Source organism: Meles meles, chromosome 11 (assembly GCF_922984935.1).
Source record: "Meles meles chromosome 11, mMelMel3.1 paternal haplotype, whole genome shotgun sequence".
Lineage (NCBI taxonomy): Eukaryota > Metazoa > Chordata > Mammalia > Carnivora > Mustelidae > Meles > Meles meles.
This window is the reverse complement of record NC_060076.1, coordinates 2,531,780-2,551,871: the sequence shown is the minus strand read 5'-3', so window position 1 is coordinate 2,551,871 and position 20,092 is coordinate 2,531,780. Positions and strand designations below refer to the sequence as shown.

At 68.7% G+C, this 20,092-nt stretch overlaps 1 protein-coding gene across 3 annotated transcripts in view; it reads left to right on the top strand.

Annotated features, from left to right (window-relative positions):
* RXRA (retinoid X receptor alpha) overlaps positions 1-20,092 on the top strand; it is a 91,060-nt gene that overhangs the window by 57,344 nt on the left and 13,624 nt on the right. For all 3 annotated transcript variants that reach the window (XM_046022601.1, XM_046022598.1, XM_046022600.1), the window contains exons 2-4: positions 7,924-8,189; positions 13,075-13,225; positions 13,313-13,492. In XM_046022601.1, the coding sequence (XP_045878557.1) occupies positions 7,924-8,189; positions 13,075-13,225; positions 13,313-13,492 (597 nt within the window). The remainder of the gene's footprint in view (positions 1-7,923; positions 8,190-13,074; positions 13,226-13,312; positions 13,493-20,092) is intronic.

The following is a 20,092-nucleotide window of genomic DNA, read 5'->3' as shown; positions in this document are numbered from 1 at the left end:
GGGCCAGCATCCTTTGAGGTTTCTGCCTGTGGGACGGATGGAGAAATCGTGCCCCCAAATAGGAACCCAGCTCAGCGCTCGGGATGGGACTTGCCCATCCCACAGTGGCTGATCTGACACCACCGGTCCTGACCACTGCCTGTCCACAGTCCTAGGCCTCTGGGGCCAGGTCTGCCTGCTGGTGCCCACCCTGCCCGTGGCCACGTAACTTCTCCTGGAAAAGCTGGCCCTGCCAGGAGCTCTGGGAGCCCCTGCAGTCGCAGGGGAGAGGGAAGGGAAGGTGGGGAGTTGGCATTTCCTGAGCCTGGGGGGGGGGGGCGTTTGTGTGCTGTGCAGGTCGGAACCAGGAGGGAGGTGCCTGTACTCCAGGCCATGTCACCCGTTCCCCTGAAGCTGCGAGAAGCCTCTGGGATCTTCTCTCTGCAGCACCCAGGGGCCCAGGGTGGCCCGGTGGGGATGGGTGGGCCAGAGAGGCAGGGCTCTGAGGGGGGTCCGGCCCCACCCCCAGGTGCCAGCTCCACTCTGCTGCTCTCCTTGTGTGGGTCTCTGAGCTGTGAAGACTGAGGGGCCACGTGCTGCTCTGAAACTCCCGCTCGTCCCGCGTGCCGTGATGGTCCGAGCAGTGCTCCCCCAGGCCGGGCGCGCAGCTCAGCCCCAGGGTACCCCAGAGAGTGCCCGCCGCTGGCCTCGCTGAGTGCTGCCAGCCCGGCGGGCGAAGGCAGCGCCGGCGGCAGGAGGCAGGGGAAAGGGTGCGGATGCCTTTGTTTGACTCTGGCTGCGCCTGGTGTAGGGGCTGTGGCCACGAGGACCGGGACGCAAAGGGCAGCCTCCAGCAGAGACGCTGGCCCGCGTGCCCCGGTTTCAGTGCTGTTGCTCCTCAGCTCTTCTGGGAGCACCTTCAGGCCTGGGGCGGGCTGGCTGTTCCAAGGGGACCCTCTCCTGGGCACCCACGTCTCCTGTGCTCCCCGCGCCCCCCCCAGTGGCTGGCCCTGCACCTGCTGCTGCTGGGCCTGACGGCAGTGCCTGCCCGAACCGGCCGTGCCGGCCCCTCTTCTTCCCCTGCCCCCACCAGCCCTGGCCTGCGGGGGGGGGGGGGGGTCGGCCAGCCCAACCCCGAAGCACCGTCCCTTTCGCTGCTTGTGGCAAATCCCATTTAGGATCAGGCCCTCTGGGCGTGCGGCCCTCACATGTGCGTGTGGCAGGGCGGGGTCTGCCGGGGGAGTGGGTGATGGGATGGTGGTGACGGTGATGATGATGGTGATGGTGACGATGATGCTCTGGTGGTAGCGGTGATTGCGACGGTGATGACGGTGGTGATGACAGTGACGGCGGGGGTGACAGCGGGGGTGACGGCGGGTGTGACGGGGGTGACGGCGGTGCTGGTGGGGGTGGTGCTGGGGGTCACGATGACGGTGACGACGGTGACGATGGAGGGTACTGGTGACAGGACAGGTGTGTTTGTCGTTGAGCGCTCACCGGATACCGGCACCGATGTCCTGCCCCGAGCTTTATTACAGAGAGTGGTTTCCCCATTAGGTCCTTTGGGCCTCGACAGGGCCCGTGCCCGTGAGGGCCATTGCGGGGGCTGTTTCCCCGGGGCCGGGGGCTTTGAAGGCGGTCCGCACTGAGAGCTTTAGGTTGCTGTCTCCTGGCTCCAGGTCCTGTCCTCGCACCCTGGGGGGGCCGCGGGGGGCTGCGGGGGGGGGCCTGACGGGGCCGTAGATCCGGCTGCCTGTGCCACCCCCGCCTTTCTGTCTCTTTCCCTGGGGGGCGGCGGGCGCTGACCAGCCGTGCTTCGTGCTGGGTACCTTCCTGTGTCGGGGCCCCCTGGCCTTCGCCTTGTAATTCCCCCCCTTCCTCCCGTTTCCCGTGCTCCCGCTCTGAGCCACACCCCGATCCCATTATCGGGGTCCAGGGTGGCTCCAGTGGGACAAGGGCAGGCCGAGGGAGGGCTGGGCTGTGAGTTCCAGGGGGAGAGCCCGGCTGCTTCCAGGGTGTGGGACGGAGCGGAGCCCCTGCTGTCCCTGATATGGGGTTAGTGATCACAGGTGGGTCTGGCATTTCCAAGTCCTTGAGGTCTCATGCTCAGCTGGTTCCCAGGGGCCCTGAGCTCCCAGAGGCGGTGGGCAGATCAGAGTCCAGGGGCCAGAGCTGGCCCAGCACACCCGGGGTCACTGAGACATAAACGCTTCAGGTCCCCAGGAAGCCTCAGACCCCTCCTGAGTTTTGGGTGGAGCCTCTGCCCGCTAGGTCCACCGTCTCTGGTCATTTGGGCCCCCCACAAGGCCTTGGGGCTGGGGGGGTGGTCATGGTGTCTGTCCTTTATCTAGCAGAGCGTCCTGTGTGTCCCCCTGCCTGCCCCCCGGGCCCCTGGGCCCCCCAGCGCATCGCAGAGGGCTGGGTGGGGCGGCGCCGTGAAGCCGTACTTCGGAGAAGCCAGCTGGTGGTCTCCAGGGGACCTGTGGGGGGTGAAGTCCCTGTCGGGCGCCCAGGAACCAGAAGCCCTTGGAGCCGCTCGAGGTGCACAGGCGGGGCGGGTGGAGGAACGCGTGTCTTGACTCGCCGTGCCCCTCCTCTCTCCCTCTCTCGGGTCCACCATGGGCTCCGTGTAGAGCTGGGCAGGCCTCGAGTCCCGGCCGCCGTGGGCCTGTGGGCTTGCTGAGCCCACCAGAGGGTGGGCCTCCGAGGCTGCCTGCCACGTGCGCTCCCCCCCCCCACACCCACCCTGCTCCGAGGCCCCTGGTGCTTGGGGCAGGGCAAGAGCAGCGCAGGACTTCTCTCGACCCCCTGGGAAGGCCCAGCTGACCTGTGTCCTCCTCAGCAGGGATAGGGTTTGGGGCTGGCACCACTGGTTTGGGACAGGGCAGGGCGACCCCAGAGGAGCGGAGATTTCAGCCCCCGCCACCTGAGCTGTCGGCCGACACTGCACGGGGCGGCCATCGGGGTGTCATGCTCTGTGGGCTTGGAGGTGGCGGCGCCCCTGCGTCTCAGCCCACCGCTTACAGGCTGGAGAGCGGCCACGCTAGCCTCTTGCCACGGGTGCGTTCAGTGTGCAGGAGGGGAGACAGGCGAGGCAGTGCTGGGTCCGTGCGCCCCGGGGGCAGGCAGGGCTCCGCTCCTACAGGACCGGCCCAGCCCCAGCTCCCACAGGCCCCTCACCCTGCGGGGCCGGTCGAAGCTTCCTTCCACCCCCTCTGTCTGTTCCAGCCACCCTCAGCTTCCCCCAAACCCAGATGCTCGCCGTGGTCTCCACCGCAGTCCCTGCCGGGCGGCCACTTCTCCCTCCCCCGGCGGCGGCGGCAGGGGAAGCAGTCCTTCCGGAAGGTGGGGCTGAAGGTGGGTGTCCCGGGGAGCTCCTGAGGCCTGCCAGTGCCTCTGCACAGGGTTTCGGTTCTGGGGGGGCGGGTCCTCAGGCAGGGACACAGAACTGCAGAGCCTGGGGGAGCTTGTGCTCAGAACCCAGTCTTGTTTGTCCTGGGGTCTTCCGTGCCCCTCTTCCTCCTGGGCACCTGCGCTCCTGCCCCCTTTCAGTCCTTCTGGCCCTCCTCGAAGCCTCTGGCCTCTTCCCGCCCGTGGGACCCCTCCTCGTGCTCCATCAGTCAGACCTCGTGTGTCTCCCCACCTCTGAGCTCCCTGCTTGGCTGGCCCCGTGCCCTCTTCTCCACTAGACATGCAGCCCTTGCCCGCGGCCTGCCTGGACTCTGCCCCAGTCAGTTCTGCAAAGTAGGGCCTTGGAGGAGCCCTGAGCTGCCCCGGAGGGAGCGGAGTCCCTGGGTGCACCCCAACCCCTCCACGGTGGGGCTGGCTGGCATTTCCTGCCGCCTGCCCCTGTCTACCCTGTGGGGAGCAGAAAGGAGTTGGTGGGGTTTCCCAGCTCCCTGCTGTGGGGTCCCTCCAAAACCCCATTCTGGAGGGAGCACACGGAGCTCAGGGATTTTGGAGGGTGGTGGAGGGTGGTGGAGAGAGTCCCTCTCCCAAAGGGGCCTTAGGGGCCACCTGCGGGGCCGTTCCTGAGCGGCGGATATAGTTTCTGCTTGCAGGCAGCTCTGACGGGGAGCTCCCCACCCGGGAGCAGTCCCTGCCCTGTCCGTCAGCAGCCGTGCCTTCTTTACTCTCAACTTCACCAGATACAGCTCTTCACCCTCCGGCTCTGGGGCGCAGGGAGGTACTGGGGCTGAGACCCCAGCGTGTGCCGTCTCTGCCCCGTGGCTGATGCCGGCCTCCAGGCGTCGGCATTTGAGAAGCAGTTCTGTGGCCTGAAGTGCTTCTTGCGCCAGAAGACAGTTCTCTCTGCCACTTCTTCCATGTAGCCTTCCTGGACTGACTCTGGCAGCCTTTCCGGGTCTCTTCACCCGTGGTGGGGCTGCTGGGCCTCCTCTTGGAGGGAGGGACCTGTCCTTCCTGGAGGTCCCTGTGAGCTCCCAGGCTGTGGCCTCCGTCCCCAGTCTCACTGATTGCTCGTAGTCCCAAAGGGGTGTGTGCATGCGTGTGCGTGTGTGCATACGTGTGTGTGCGTGTGTGTGCATGTGCAGGGTATGGGGCATGGGGTGCTGAGGGTGTGAGGTTTGGGGTTCAGGCTTTGCCCCTCCCTCGCAAGCCCTCTGCATCCCTGGGGCTGGGAGCCTGCGTCCAGAGCCCTGCAGCCCCGCCCCCCGCCGCCCCGCCGGGCAGGGGTCAGTGAAGCGTGTGGTGACCAGCCTGTGACAGAGCCCGAGCAGGTTCACAGTGTGACTTTTGAAGAATGAGGCCTGAGCGCTCCTCTGCTCCTCAGTGGGTGGGGGCGGGTAAGGGGCCAGCGAGGAGCCTTGCACGCTGTTGAGGGGGGCGGGTGGGGCCTCTGCCGGTGGAGGATGTTTGGGCATTTTTTTTGCCTTTTCTTTGTAACGTTCCCTTCCTGGCTAGAGTGTCTCTCTCCAGAAGACTCCAGAAAACACACCCAGCCCATTGTCACCCAGGCTCCGGGAAAGTGTCTGCTGTGGATGCTCTGTGTAAACAGGAAACACCCAAAGCCAGGGAGGGGGTGCGGGGGGGCACGCACGGGTGGGGGCTGGGGACAGCCGGGGTCCCGAGGGGGCACGCACGGGTGGGGGCTGGGGACAGCCGGGGTCCCAAGGGGGCACGCACGGGTGGGGGCTGGGGACAGCCGGGGTCCCGAGGAGGGCCGGTGTAGCCACCAGACCCAGCAGTCCCAGAAGCTCATACTGGAGCAGTTGCTGGACCCTTAAGCCTGTGCCGTCCGGCCGGGGCGGGGTGGATGCTCCTTCCCCTGGTGGCTTCCCCCCTCCTGGTTCTTAGACTGGGGCTAGGGGCAGGCAGTGCCTTTCGGGGCTGGGAGCTTTGGGGTGCAGCCTGGCAGCTGGCAGTCAAACAGGCCTCTCCCTCCCTCCCTCCCTCCTTCCTTCCTTCCTTCCGGCCAAGCTTTCTCCTGCCTCTCCCTCCCCCTCCTGGGGGGAGCAGCAGACACGCAGCCGCTCAGGGCCCCGCAGGGTGGGCGGTGGGTGGACACGGGCCTGCAGTTGCGAGCTGTGGCGGCAGCGGATGCCCCTCCCGGCGGCTGTGGCTACAGGCTGCACCCCTGCACCCCGCCCCTTGAAGCGAGCGGCCCCTGAGAAGTCCTGCGGTGCCCCGGTCTGATTCAGGCCCCCCTGGGCCCCCGGAGCACCTGGGCAGGGGTGGAGTCTAGGAGTGGCTGCTGGGCTTGGCCCTGGCGTTCTGGTCTCCTTCCCGCTTCTAGGAAGAAAGGTGCGTGGGGGTGCAGGGATGCCCTTCTGGGCCTGGGAGCCCCGGGTGCCCTGGCCGCCTGGCGGGGTCTCCGTGCTGTCCCGCGGAGGTAGCTGCTGACGCTGTTTCGCAGAGTTCGTCTTGTCCCCCTTCCCGTCCACGCTGAAGTCAGAGGGGCGCCCGTCCGACTGCGTGGAGGGGGCGGCCCTGGTCCAGGCTGTGGCTGGCTCCGGCAACGCGGATGTGTGCAGATAGGGAAGCCCAGGCTTGGGCAGGGGTGAAGCCAGCGCCGGGCCCTCATCCAGGGATGGCTGCGGGCTGGGCAGGCAGGCCACGGTGGGTCCCTGCTTGCCCGGTGCGGGGCGGCTGCGGATTTCTGCACTCGTGCCTTTGGGCGAGTCTCATGCCAGCGGTCTGTGCCTCAGTCTCTGTGTCTGTCTCGGATGGGCGGACAGGGCCGCAGGAACCTCGTGCTTCAGGGACGGGCGGCCCGGCCTGGGTCTGCTGTGTGCAGACTCCTCTCCCTGCCTGTCCTGTCGCCAGCCCTACTGCTCCCCGCCCCTGGGCTTTCTGGGGGAGTTGAGGCCCTCGAGGCACACGTGTTTAGGGCACTTTGAGACCAACAGGGTGCCTCTGCGGTGCCCACCCCCACCCTGGCTCATGGGCGCTGCCAGCCCCGGTGGCCCTGGAGTTCTCGTTCTCGTTCTCGAGTTCACTGCGATGGGCGATCTCCGACCTTGTGAGTGGCTGGTGCTTCTGCTGGTCCGGCCGAGGCTGCTGTCTGTGGAGTCCGGGCGCCAGAGGCTCGCCCGCGCCGGCTGGACTGTGGGATTCCGGGCCGGCTTCTGCGCCTCCGATCCACGGAACCGGGAGGAGGAGGGAGTGTCCTGCGGGCTGGGGGCTGCGAGGCAGAAGCGGGTAAATGCTCGCGGGGGCTGGGCCTCTGGTGGGGTGGCCCATTGCTGTGGGACCACCCCACCCTTCGGGCTGGCCACCCCCAGCATCTCCCGGGACAGGGTCGTACGGCCCTGGATCAGGGTTTTGGCCAGAGTCAACGTGTGCCGCGTCCCAACTGGGCCGCTTGGTCGTGGTGTCCCGCCGCGTGATGGGGTCTGTCCCCCGAGACTCAGAGGGGCCTTTGGAACACAGCCGCCCCGAGGTTCAGGGAGGCAAGCGGTCCCGGAGCCTTGAGGGGTGCAGCCGGGGTGGGCCCTGTGACCCGGGGTGTTGGGGCCGAGGCCCGCTTGCAGGTGGGAAGGCTGAGGCGGGGGAGGGGCCCCAGGGGGGCGGCTCTGCCGCGGCTGTGCTGGTGCCCGTGGGCAGCGGATTCGCGGCCCGAGCCTTCCTCGCGGGGAGCCTTCTTCCTGCAGAGCCCGCAGGGCGGGTGGGGCGGCCTCATTAGCTCTCTCGTTGGGGCTTTGAAATCCCGAGATGAAAGCACGTGTGGGAGGTCCCAGCCTCTCCCCGCAGCCTCTGGGCTGGCACACACCCGGGCCTGTCCACGAGGCCCCCGTGGAAGCGGGCCCGGGCACATCGGAAGCGGGCGTCTCTCTGGGCCTCGCGGGTTGAGGGACCGTGGCCGCGGGGGCGTCTGGGCAGGCGTGGGCAGGGTGGTGTGTTGAGGCCACAGAGCTCGGAGCGGGGGTCAGCCTCCTGGTGGCAGATGTGCTGGGCGACTGGGGGAGCTCGGGGCCTCGGCTCTGTGTCTGTAAGCTGCCAGGACGCGGCCCTCAGCCCCGGGCCTGGGGTCTGCCTCGCGGACATGCTGGGCACTCGGGGGGCAGCAGCCTCGTGGCTCTTACTGTCACGGTCCACCTTTAGCTCTTCCCCTTGGGTGCACGGGCAGAGGGGCCGGCAGCTCGTGGTGAGCAGGCGTTCCAGGTGGACAGGCGGCTGTCTGGCCTCCTGGCCTGGTCGGGCATCGGAGCCGCCCGCTGGCAGCCGTCCCTGCTCGGCCTGCGCCTGTCTGCTCCGGCCCGGCCTGCGTCCCGCGGCCGGGGCTGGCGGGTGTCAGGGGGCAGCTCCCTGCGCTTCGGCCTCCTGTTGGCAGGAATCTGTGGCATGAACCGTTAGGCTCGCTGTGGGGTTAGGCTCACCATGGGGGCACTGGGGCCTGGCCTCGCCGTGGCCTCTGTGCCCCGCAGGGAGCAGGCCGGGCAGTGTGCGTTCCTGACCACCCTCTTCTGGGTTCTTGTCTTACAGACTTCTCCACCCAGGTGAACTCCTCGTCCCTCAACTCCCCCACGGGCCGAGGCTCCATGGCCGCCCCCTCGCTGCACCCCTCCCTGGGCCCGGGCATCGGTTCCTCTCTCGGCTCCCCGGGACAGCTGCACTCACCCATCAGCACCCTGAGCTCCCCCATCAACGGCATGGGCCCGCCCTTCTCGGTCATCAGCTCCCCCATGGGCCCCCACTCCATGTCAGTGCCCACCACGCCTGCCCTGGGCTTCGGCACGGGCAGCCCCCAGGTAAGTGCAGAGGTGGGACCCCTCCTGTGGACCCTAGGGGCACACAATGTCATCTCCGTCATCTCCGCCCTTTGCCGCTGGGAAGCAGAACCTCAGAGAGGACGCTCCTGCCTGAGTTCGAGGCCGGCTCTGGCCAGCTCCCCAGCCCTGGGCTCTCAGAGGTCATCAGCCAAGCTCGCCGCAGCTGGCTGGCTGCGCCCGTGGGCCCCTGCTGTCGGGGGCTCCCTGCTCCCGGGGCCCGGCTCTGGAGTGGGGGCTCTGTGTGTGTTGGGTTGAACCCGCCTCCCCGGAGCCTCTGCCCCTTCTTGGCCCTTCGCTCCTGAGCCTCCGCTCAGCCCACGCCAGGGGCTTTGGCACCCCTGGGCCCCGGTCCCAGGGCAGAGATGCTCAGGTTGTGCGCAGATGCGCCCCCCTCGGACCAGGCCCCGGGCTCCTCTGCTGGGCTTGTGGTCTTCCCACAGTCGTGTATTCGGAACTGTCTGGCTTGCGGGATCGTCCGTGAATCAGGAAGCAGCTGGTGCCTGGCAGGGCCTGGCTCAATTCGGTTCTTGTGATGCGGATCCTGGAGGCCCGGCCCACCCTCTGCCGGGTGCCTCTCGTCCAAACGCCTGCAGAGCTGTCCTGAGCTCTTCTGGAGGTCCCTGCGTCGTGAAGGGGCCCCAGGACCTCCCCTCTCCCAGCGCCGTGTACTTCCGGTGGATTTCTACTGGGTGGATGGGAGACCTGCCTGAGTCCTAGCCGGCCCTTCCTCTCTCTGCGGCCGGGCTGTCCTCGCTGGAGTAGGGAGGGCTCCGTTCCCGGTCCGAGTCCAAGTGCACGTGCCGCCCTTCTTTCCCCAGTAGGCGAAGGCCCCCATGGTGGGGGGTTCTGTAAACCGTCTCCACGGAGCCTCAGGATGGCCTGCTGGGAGACACTTGAAGGGCAGGCGTCCCTGCCCAGAGCCATACATCTAATTGTGCCTGCCGCATCCCATGGGCTCCCAAACCCCCTGCTGCCATACCACCTGCGGGGCAACCCACCTTGGCCCTGGCGCGGGAGGCCTGGGGCACCCCTGTGCTGAGCCAGCCCGCTGTCTGTCTGTCTGGGCCTCCAGGGCTGGCCTTGGTGCAGGATCTTGCTGGCTTTTCCAGAGTGACCTTGTCAGCCCTTGGTGGCCGACGGAAGGGGGCAGAACAGCAGGGCCCCTGTCAGGTCACCTGGGCCCCGGAGCAGGCAGGAGGCTCCGCTGCGCTCCCGGGCCTGGCCAGGTCGTTTTCGCTCTGCCACCCACCCCCACCCACCCCGCTCTTGCTGGCTGCACAGCGCCGTGCAGGGAGTGGGAGGGCACAAGGAGTTGGAGCCCGCGCCTGCCCCTTGGGGACCATGACGGAGACAGGCACCTGCAGACCCTCAGCCCCACGGGGGTCCTTGCCGGCCTTGGGCCTGCCACCCGTCCCGGACGCCCCGAGGGCTCGTGCACAGCAGGAGCCCGGCGGTGGTGGTGACGCCCTTCAGACCTTGGGGCCCCTGCCCCTTGGTACCGGTCACCTGTCTGGAGGCAGGGGCGGCGCGGTGCTAGGGCGTGAGGGGGTTTCGGGACCGCGTCTGTCTTGTTCTGTCATTCTCTGCACTCAGCTAGCTTCCTGGCTCTTAGTGGGGGCTGGTTGAACGGGGTTGTGTGTGAAAAGGGGCCCCGCGTCCCATGGAGCTGATACGGAGTCAGGGCGAGAGCCAGGCCCGGGGCAGGGGAAGAAGCAAACCTGGTGTGTCCCAGGTGCTTGTTACTGTCCTGTGGTCGGCGCCATCTGTCTGTGTGTCCGCCAGTCAGCTGGGCCACAGTGAGTTCTGCCCCAGTCTGCGCACCCCCTCCCCCCGCCGTGCTCGGCCTCTCTGGCTGCCCTTCCCGGGTGGGCCTCCGTCTCCCCTGAACCCTGCCGCCAGCCGCACGCCCCCGTAGCTCCTTCCTGGAGCGAGTGCAGCTTCTGAGTTTCAGCAGCTTGTCTGGGAAGCCTGGGGTTCCCCATATTCATGGCATGTGGGTGGAGTTCAAAGAGGGGCATGCCCCACCCCCTCCCCAAACCACAACCGCGAAGTCATGGTTGCCAGAATGGGGAGGTTCTCTGCTGCGGGGGGAGGCCCGGCGCTGTGCCGAGGGCTGCCTGCTCGAGCCCACAGCGCTGGGGGAGGGGGGAGTCAACACCCGAGCCCCCCCCCCCCCCACTTGGCCCGCAGTCTGAGCTGGGCCGAGCGCCCAAACGGCCCCGCATCTCTTCCTGGTCTGGGGGCTCCATCAGCGCCAGGCCCAGGAGCGTCCCCCGCTCGTCCCAGAGCCTGCCCGCCGCACCTGGCCCGCCGTGGGCAGCCCTGCATCCAGGCGTCCCCAGCCCGCCGAAGCTTCCCTGGTGTGGGATCCTCTCGGGCCAGCCGGGCGGCCAGTGCTGGGGGGTCCTGTGGCCGTAAGGCTCTGGGACGGGGCGGCCAGGTGAGGTGAGTCGTGGGTTTGCCCCTGCTTGCTGGCAGCGTGAGGCCGGCGGGGCCGGGGACCTGCTCTGTAGGTGGCGGGCCCGAGTCTTCAACCCCGGTTCTGGCCGTGGGTGATGGCCTCCCCGTGGGTTGGCGGAGGGGGCCTGCCGTGGGCTCCGGAGGAACGGCGTGGTGGGTGCAGAAGAGAGGAGCCTTGTGCGGCGGCAGGAGACCCTGGTGGGGCACGGAGGAGGCAGGTGGTGATTTTAGTAAGTCCTGTAGGCTCCGGTGGGAACTGAAATAGATGCCAAGGGAGTGAAAGGGGAAACGAGACGGGCCCCCGCCCTGGCCACCGCACGCGGCCGTCGGGCTCCAGTGCAGGGCTGCTGGCGCCGTGGGTCTCCCCAGAGGTGGGGTGAGGTGGGCTACAGGAGGGGAGCAGTCCCTCGTAGGTGGGGGGCTGGGGAGGGGTGTGTGCAAGGTAGAACGAGGCCCCGGGAATCGGTGAGCGGAGAGGGGGAGCGGTGCAGAGAGCGAGCCCGACCCCAGCAGCCTTGCCCTGGTGGCCCTGTGGGGACCACCTACTAGTTGAGGCAAAGAAACGGAGTGGGTAGCCTGTGCTGAGTGCGGTGTCCGGCCCAGTCCTCGTCGCCCCACACGTGTAGGGTCGACGACTGCTTTGCTCGTGGGAGCCTAGGCCCGGGAGAGCAGGGATGCCCCGGCACGTGGTCGGGGCCACAGCACTGATGGTCCATCCTGCCTGTGGCTCCTTCCCATGTGGGTCCTCGGCCAGTCTCCTCCCTGCTGCAGCCCTGCCTCAGTTTACCCAGGGGAGGCACCCGTCCCTAGGGCCCGCGTGCACACGGGAGGCTGGAGGGCAGGGGGCCCACTAGCTGCCCAGCACGGTGTGGCCAAGCAGGGAAGACGAAATGCCCAGGTTCCTCTCCCTGTGCTCCCAAGTGGGTCCAGCCACATGGAGACCTGCCCAGGCTCCCCCAGCGCGGGGACAGGCCTCCTGCTCTCGTGTCCTGGGCGGCTCCCTGAAGGTGGGCTCATGGGGACCGACTCTGCATCCCCTTTGCCCAGGACCAGCTGGCAGCGCCTCCTCCTGGAGTTGCCAAGCACTGAGGCAGCTGCCCAGGGGGCCGTTCCGTTATCCGGCCGGTAGCCCTCCGTCCCGCACACCAGTGACCTCAGGGCAGAATGACAGTGATTTCCTCAAAGGCACACAGTGAACGGAGGGGGCGTGATTCGGAGGCCTTGCCGAAGCTGCACTGTCCCCCGCCCCCCCCGCCCGGGACATGGGGGGGCGTTCCCGCGCTCTGAGGGGCGCACGCCCGTGAGCCTGGCGCAGGCGCTGGAGCGCTTCCGTCTTCCCTGGGGGGCTCCCGGCGCCTGGGGACGGAATAAGTGGGCCTGCTGGCCTTGCCCGGGGGGCTGCTCTGTTCTTCGTGGCGCCCCCACCCCGGTCCTGCAGGGGTTAAGTGTCCTCACCAAGCCGCTCGGCCCAGGACCGAGAACGGGCCGGGGGCTGCACGGAGGCCCACGCGGAAGGAGGTTTTGGGTGGTTTCTGCTTCGTGTGCCTTGAGCCCACGCTCTTCCTGCCCCTGAGGAAAGGGGCGGGTGGGGGTTGGGGGCCGTGGGGAAGGAAGGAGGCGAGGTTCCCGCTGGCAGGAGGGGCCCGGGGCTACCAGGGGGCAGCGGGGCGCCCGCCGTCCTTCCCCACGGACGCCCACACCGCCCGGTTTCCGTCTCCATCGGGTTTGCAGAAGTGGGGGTGCCGGGGTGCCACGCGGCTGGGGCAGGCCCCGGGGGAGACGGGCCGGCCGCGGGCTGCCGTGGGGAGCACCCCGGGCGCCGGACCGCACGCGGCAGAACCAAAACTGCTGCGTCACCACCACCCGCGGTCGCCGCGGTGACCGGTGAGTTTCCCACGCTTCCTCCAGGCGGGGTGGGGCTGGGCGCCGAGGGGGTGCCGGCCTGGCCCTGCACGCCTGGGGCCACGTGACCCGGGACCCCCACCCTGCTCCCTGAGGCCCTGCTGACGTGGACCCCGACTCTCTGGTCTGCTGGGACCGGGCCTCGGCGCCCACCATCTGTGGGTCGGGGGTCCCCGAAGTGCCTGCCTCACGGGGTCGGTGGCGAGTACACGCGGTCTTGTCCAGGCTGTGCTCAGTGATGGGGGGCGGTTCTTAGCCGAGCGAGCGGCGGGGGTGTGAGCAAGGCCTCGGGGGTCCTCCCCGAGGTCTGGGTCGGCTGTGGGCACCGCAGCCTCCCGCGGCTGGGCCCTGCCCCTCCTGAGCCGTGTGGCCTGTGGCGGGCGGGGCCCCCTCTGAGCCTCCGTTTCCCTCTCCGTAAAGTGGGGTTCTGTTGGCGGCTCCCTTACCGCGGGAGGAGCATGCTGACACGTGCCCCCAGACACCCCCGCTTTTCCCTCCTCAGCTCAGCTCACCCATGAACCCCGTCAGCAGCAGTGAGGACATCAAGCCCCCGCTGGGCCTCAATGGTGTCCTCAAAGTCCCGGCCCACCCCTCAGGGAACATGGCGTCCTTCACCAAGCACATCTGTGCCATCTGTGGGGACCGCTCCTCAGGTAGGCCGCCGCGGGAGCCCACGGGCGGGGCGCGCGGTGGCGGGAGGCTGGCGGGGGCGGCGTGGTCACGGGGGCCTCTCCCCGCAGGCAAGCACTACGGGGTCTACAGCTGCGAGGGCTGCAAGGGCTTCTTCAAGCGGACGGTGCGCAAGGACCTGACCTACACCTGCCGGGACAACAAGGACTGCCTGATCGACAAGCGGCAGCGGAACCGCTGTCAGTACTGCCGCTACCAGAAGTGCCTGGCCATGGGCATGAAGCGGGAAGGTGGGCGCGGGCGCCGCCGGGCCGGGGGGTGGTGCCCCGCCGCGGCCGGCTTGCCCGGGTGTTCGCTCCCTGCGGGGCGCGGGGCTGCGCGGCGGGCTTTGCTCCCCCGTCCCTGGCACCTGCTGCGTGCCCGGACCGCCGAGGGGCCCGCGTCCGTCCTTCCGGGCTGGTGGCGGACTCGCGTCGATCAGACCCTCCCCGCGGTCGTGGCAACCCGGTGCGTGGTTTCCGGGGCGCCGGGCCAGGGCGGAAGTGCCGCGAGGGCCGAGGTGGGAGGTGGGTCGGGGCGGGAGGAGCCCAGGGCCGCGGGTGCCTGCGTGTCCTGAGCTGCGTCCCGGGGTCTGGCCAGGGGCTGGTTGAGGCGGCCAGGGCGGGGACAGCGCTGAAGAGGGGGCGGACTCTAGCAGGAGGCTCCGGAGACCAAGCAGGCGTCCCCGAGCCTGCCGAGTGCTGGGGTCGCCCTGGGCCCCGCTTCCTTCTGCGCGCCTGTCGGAGGCTCCCCGGGTCCTCAGAGCAGTTGGACTCTCGGGCTCAGGTATGGGGCCCGCTTTATGGACAGTTTGTTAGGGGCAGGGGGACAGCTGGCATGGAAGGTCACTCCCCGGAGGCCATTGAACTTGTTAAGTGACTCAGCCAGACTTGGGCCCGAGCCCTTGGCCCCAGCGTGGCAGTGTGACCTCCCTGTGCCCAGCCCCTCGCTGTGGGCCTCGGTTTCCCCGTCTGCAGGCTTGCCGACCGCTGCGTCCTGCTGGATTCATTCCCGGGGTTACGCTCCACTCCTGTGCTCGGATGCAGTGGGCGGGGGGCCCATCTCGCTGGGGCTCGTACCTGGGGCCTCGTGGGCTGCGGAGGTGCTCTCTGCAATCAGGGGCTCTGTGTCTGCTCCCGACTCTGCCACCGCTGCTCCTGACGGGGTCCCCAGGCTGGTGGCCCACCAGCGAGGAATGTCCCCGCGCGGTGCCTGTGGTTCTCATCTCATTTCCTCTTTGAGCTCCGTGATCCTTGGGGAGAAGCTGAGACCCAGACGGGCCGTGCGGTCCTGCAGGATTTCCTGCTCCGGGCCGCGGGGCGAGCAGGACATGGACCACTCCCAGTGAGGGCAGCCTCAGGCTCCGGTGCTGAGCGGCAGGGGCTGCGCCGTCCGTGGGGAGTGTGTGCCCCGAGGCCTTCCCGGTCGGGGTGCCTGTTCCCTGTACTGCTCGGTCCACCCACTCATCCTCGTGCAGGTGGAGACGCTGAAGCCCAGAGGGTCCAGGGCTTGTCTGAGGTCACATGCCAGGTGGGGCGCAGGTATCCGGCTCCCAGTGCTGCCCTCGTTCCTTCAGGCCATCCCGGGCGGAGGAAGCACGCACCCAGCCGGAGGATGTGTGTGCCTGGCCACGGTTCCTCCGGATGCCCCTGGAATCAGGGAGGCCTTGGGGGGAGGTCCGTGCAGCGTTGTTGCTAGGACAGGACCTCGGGCAGGGCAAGTGCGTCGCAGGCAGTAGACTGATGTGTACCCAGGTGTGGGGTCTGGGCAGAGGGCTGGGTGCCGGCATGCTGGGGGAGGCCCGGGCTCCCTTGAGGACAGCCTAGCACAGGGCGAGCCTGGGTTAGTGCCCGAGACGACTTGCTTGCCAAGCTCAGCTCTCCTGGTGCCAGGCGCCATGCTGGGCGCTGGGCATGAGCATCGAGCTGTGGGCAGGCGTCCACTGACCGCGATTGTCACATTACCAGGCAGGCCCCCCCTTGGTGTGGTCAGTGTCGGTCGGGGAACCCAGCTGCGGGCCGATGTCCAGCCTGGTGCCCTCAGACTGGAGGGTGTAGGGAGAGCGTGAGCCCAGCCGGGGGCGTGAGGGTGCTGAGGCCGAGAACATGAGCCGGTGGAACTGCCCTGCGAGGCCCACATACCGTTCCAGGCCCCGGAGCGCGACCCTCCGCCCAGGTCCCTGGACGGCTCCGGTGATGCTGAGCTCTTCCTCGGGCCCCCTCAGCCTGGCTGCTTGGAGCCTGGGCACCATCAGACTCCAGCTGCCGCCTGCCCTGCACGTGCTGGGAGACCCTGGGTGGTGCCCGTCTGTCCCAGCAGCTCCAGGCCTGGTCTGGCCCCTGCCCTGGTGCCCACGGGGACAGGGTGTTGTGTGCAGGGCCTCACTGGGCACCCTTCCCCATCGCCCGTGCTGCTGGGCCTCTCAGAGACGGGCGGGCTGCAGAGGTGGTGGGAGGAGGGGCCTGGGCTGCCCCGGTGAGCTCGGTCTGGAGTAGCGCCAGCCTGCGCGTCTCTCTTGCGCGCTCTCTCCTCTGATGGACACACCTGGTGCTGTGAGCGCGTTCCGGAGGCAGCACGCGGCCCTCAAGACCTGAGCTATGGGCCGGTAGACAAATACCCGGCAGGGCCCACGTCCTTCTTGCCTCGTATTGGATTTGTAAGTCAAGAACGTGCAGTGAAAACCCTCCCACGGAGCTCTCTCCTGCCCGAAACACAGCAGCGCGCAGCCGGGCCCATCCCTGTGCTTGCCTGGTGCGCGGGGCCCGGTGCACAGCCTGTCTCGAGTAGAGTGACCAGTGGCCCCAGTGTGACTCTAGCGTCGGCCCAGCAGGGAGCTCCATGGTCTCCCAGGCCCCGAGGCCTGTGGCCGGGTGCTGGGAACTGCCTCTGTCCCCTGGAACTGGTCCTGAAACCGCTCCTTTCCTCTTCGTTGTCTCGGAGACGAGCCGGGGCCCCTGGCAGCAGCAGGGCAGCCCAGGGGAACGGGGGCCAGGTGTGCCAAGCCGGGCTTGGCCTGGAGCACGGAGGATGGGACGTGTTGGCTTCCAGGCTGGCCTGGGCTGCATGGCCCTGCAGGGAAGCTTGTGATCAGGGCCCCGGTACGGGCGAGGAAGCGGGCTTGCCCCCAGAAACGGTGGCTTCTGCTACAGCACGGGAGGGAGCAGCTCGGGGTCGGCATCCAGCCTGGCTGACCCTCAGGGAGAGCTCAGGAGGGGCTTGCTTTGGCTCAGAGTGGACGGAGACCCCTCCTTGGTGCCGGCAGATAGCATCTCTGTTGGGCAATGCAGGGGCCTGCGTACACAAGCACCGCCTGGGACTCGCTCAGCCGCATTCCCGGGGAGGTGGGGGCTGCGGCCCAGGTGGGAGTGCCGGCCGCCGGCCAGGATGTGCCCGGGCCCGTCTGCTGGAGCGCACGGTGGCAGGGCTTGGGGGCGGGGCGCTGCTGGTGCTCCTGGTCTGATGGGGGGACCTGGCCCCACCTGGGGCGACGCCAGCCCAGGCTGGAGGATCGCCCCGCTGCCCGCCTCTCTGCTTCCCTCTTTCCCCTCCAGGAAGGCCTCTCCCTGCTTCCTTCCTGCCTCCCTTTGCTTTCCGAGCTCCGTCTTCTGACCACGTGTGTGTGTGCACGCACGTGTCCGCCCATGTTTACACGGGCATGTGTGTGTGCATGCGCGCGTGTGTGTGTGCGTGCATGTGTGTGTTTGCACAAGTGCCCTGCACGTTCCTGCTGTGGACAGAGCCCAGCTGGGTTCGCGCACTACCGCGGCGACACCGAGTGGATGACGGCCTGTCTGAGCCCGTTTCCGCGGGTGACCGTGGCAGTGCAGTGGCCCCCTACGGGCTCATTGGGAGGAACAGGGCAGTGGTGGTGTTGGGGGGGGGGGGAGAGCGGAGAGCGTGTGTGTGTGTGTGTGTGAGCACGTGTGGGGTCACTCCTGCATGCCAACGCCTTGTCCTGGACGAAGTGTCCTGAGAGCAGGAGGAACGTGTCCGCTGAGCTAGAGAGCCGGTCGACGGGATAGTCCCTTCTCTGGGTCGGACGAAGGGGCTCTGCGCCATCAGTCCTGCCTGTCCTGGGGCTGCACACGGGACAGAGGAAGGGCCCAGCCAGCTGGCAGCAGGCTGGGGTGCTGCCTTCCAGAGACACCCCGTTCCCACGTCCTGGCTTCCTGCCCAGCCCAGCAGCCTGGAGGGGTGGCGGTGGGCACGGCACCAGGATGGCGGTGGCCTGCTCTGGCCGAGGGACTGCTGTCCCCCCACCCCACATCAGCATCTCCCCAGATGCCGGGGACCCCAGGCTCGGGTGCGGGACCCCCTCCCAGCCTGTGCCTCTGTGGTCTTCCCGGGGACCCACAGCGCTTGGGCCTGGGGGGGTCATGAGGCCCTGAGTTCGCAGACACCTCCTGCCTGAGGCTTCCCGGCGCCAGCGCAACATAAGGCCAGCACGACTCTCTCTGAAAGGTGATTGAGCTGGCAAGACATGAGTCCCCGGGCTCCCTCCTGCCCCCTCCGTGTCTGTAAATCATAATATTTATAATGATGCCAGAGCTGCCGGCCCTCCGCGGCTTCAAAGTGCCTCACGGAGCGTTGGCTTGTTAACCCGCGCCGCCCCCACGGAGGAGCCAGGTGCTGGGGACCTCCATCCCCCGCCGCTCTGGGCGCCGCCCCTGCCTTGGGGCCACCCCGTCCGCCCCATCTGGGTAGTGGGAGGAGACCCACCGCCGGCCGCGCGTGAGGAATGTGGGAGCGGGAGGCACGGAGGTGTGAGTGGCTTATGGGTCCTGCCCGGGGCCAGCGCCGTGCTTCCCCGCTCTGGGGCCGAGCAAGCGGGGCCACGGGGCTGTCCAGGGCAGGGCGGGACCCTGGAGACCGGGCTGCCTGGCTCCTGAGCCTGGAGCCGCCCACTGTCCCATGAGCTCAGCCGGGCCCCTCTGCTGCTGCGGGCCTCTCGCCCCGGCTGGTGAGACGAGGCGCCTCCTGGCGGCATCCTGGCCCGAACAGCTTCAGGTTCTGCCCAGAGCGCAGACCTTGAGGACCGCCCCATTCTCGGGGTCTCCGGAACATGGGCCCGCCTGGACACGGGTGCGTCACCCCGGCTGCTGGCCATGTAGCTCAGGTGACTCTCCTGGACTCTCATCCCCTGTGGCCGAGGGGGACCGACGAGGGGCCCAGCCCCCGCCCCCTGTTGGTGTCTGAAGGCCTGGCTGGAGAGGGGCAGAGGACGGGCAGCCGGCCGCAGCCATGCCGGCTCGAGCCCCCCGCGCACACCCCGGCCGTCAGTCTGTGGAAGAGCCGGGCTCGCCGCGGCTCTGACTTGGGGCTCCTGCCGGGGCTCCTGGCCCAGCCGGTGTGGCGGGAAGGTGTCGGCTGACCCGTCCCCGAGACTTGCTGCCTGGATGGCAAGTCCCTCGCCTGAGTCGGTGCTCTGGGTCCTGGGGAGCGTAGCCTGTGGCTCGGGGTTGGGCCTGAACAGCCACTCGTCCGTGCACGCGGGACATGGGGCCTGCCCTCAGGGGCCCACAGGTGGTCGAGAAGTGTTCGTGTGGACTGTTAGGGAGCTGTGGGCCGTGTCGTGGGAATCAGACAGGCCTGGGGGACCCGTGGGGCCAGCACCATCAGGGAGCCCCGCACCCCTGGGCTGGAGGAGCGAGGGCAGCGAGGACTGGCCGAGCCCGGGAGCGGCAGGCGCAGGAAGGAGAGACGGCCGGGGCCGAGGCTGGGCAGAGAAGGCTCCAGAGCCGTGCCACCGCGTCCTCCCGCCCGCCGCCCTCCTGCTGGCGCCTCAGCGGTTGCCAAAGCCGGCATGGAGCCAAAGGGGAGAGGGACGGGTCAGGCAGCCTGAGTTCGGGCCCTTAGAGCCAGAGTCGGGGGGTGGGTCCGGGGTTTCAAGGCGGGGGTACCGTGTGTCGTCCCCCGGAGATGTCGGGCCCCTAGAGAGGAGGCCCAACCCCGTCTGAGGCCCAGGGCCATCGCACTCAGGAAGCCCCGGGAGGGGCCGTATCTTCTGCTCTCCAGAAGGCCCTGCCCCGGACACGGGACCTGGAAAGAGGTCACTGAGTGCGGAGTCCTGCGGGAGCGGGAGGGTGAGGGCAGGGTGCCAGGCTGTGGCTGTGCAGGGCCTGGGGCTCCGACCTGGTTTTGGGGACGTCCGTCTGCGATGGGCCAGAGATGGGGGGGTGGCCTCAGGAAGGCAGAGGGAGAGAGGTACCAGCGTGTGGCCAGTAGCCTTGGGAAGGCCTCGAGGCCCCTTGGCTGAGCCGGCACCCCCGGGTTGGCCGGAAGCTGGGCGGTGGCCAGAGGCCCAACAGCTGTCGGACTCCGCTGACCTGAGCTGGCTTCTCTGTGGGGGCGCGTCCTGGGCAGGTTTGGCCTCCCGCGCACGTCACTGGGTGTGATCTCGTGCTCTGCGCTGGGCTCCCCCGCAGCGGGCTGTGTGCCAGGGCCCGGCCGCGGTACAGCTCGGAGTGCGATCAGGGCCGGGGGCGGTGAGGGTCTGGGAGGTGGTGGGAGCTGCTGCCACGTGGCCCGCGCTCCGGTCGGGCGGTCTGGGTGTCTGTCCGGGTGAAGACAGCTCCCGCGGTGTGCTGCAGCGCCCACGGAGGGTGCTGGGTGCTTGGCCCAGCAGAGTGGTCCGCTGGCGGTGGTCTTTGGAGGAGGGGCTGCCCGGGGCCATCTCCTGAGAACGGCTGCCGCCAGCACCTGCCCCGTTCTGAGCCCTGGGGTTTCTGGTAAGGCGGTGAGCGGCCGGAGCTGCTTGGGGTGCTGTGAGGGACCCGGGCCTGGCGTGTGGGTCCTCGTTGACGGGGAGCCCCTCCCGGACCTGGAGTGGCCCAACTTCACCAGTGCCCCTG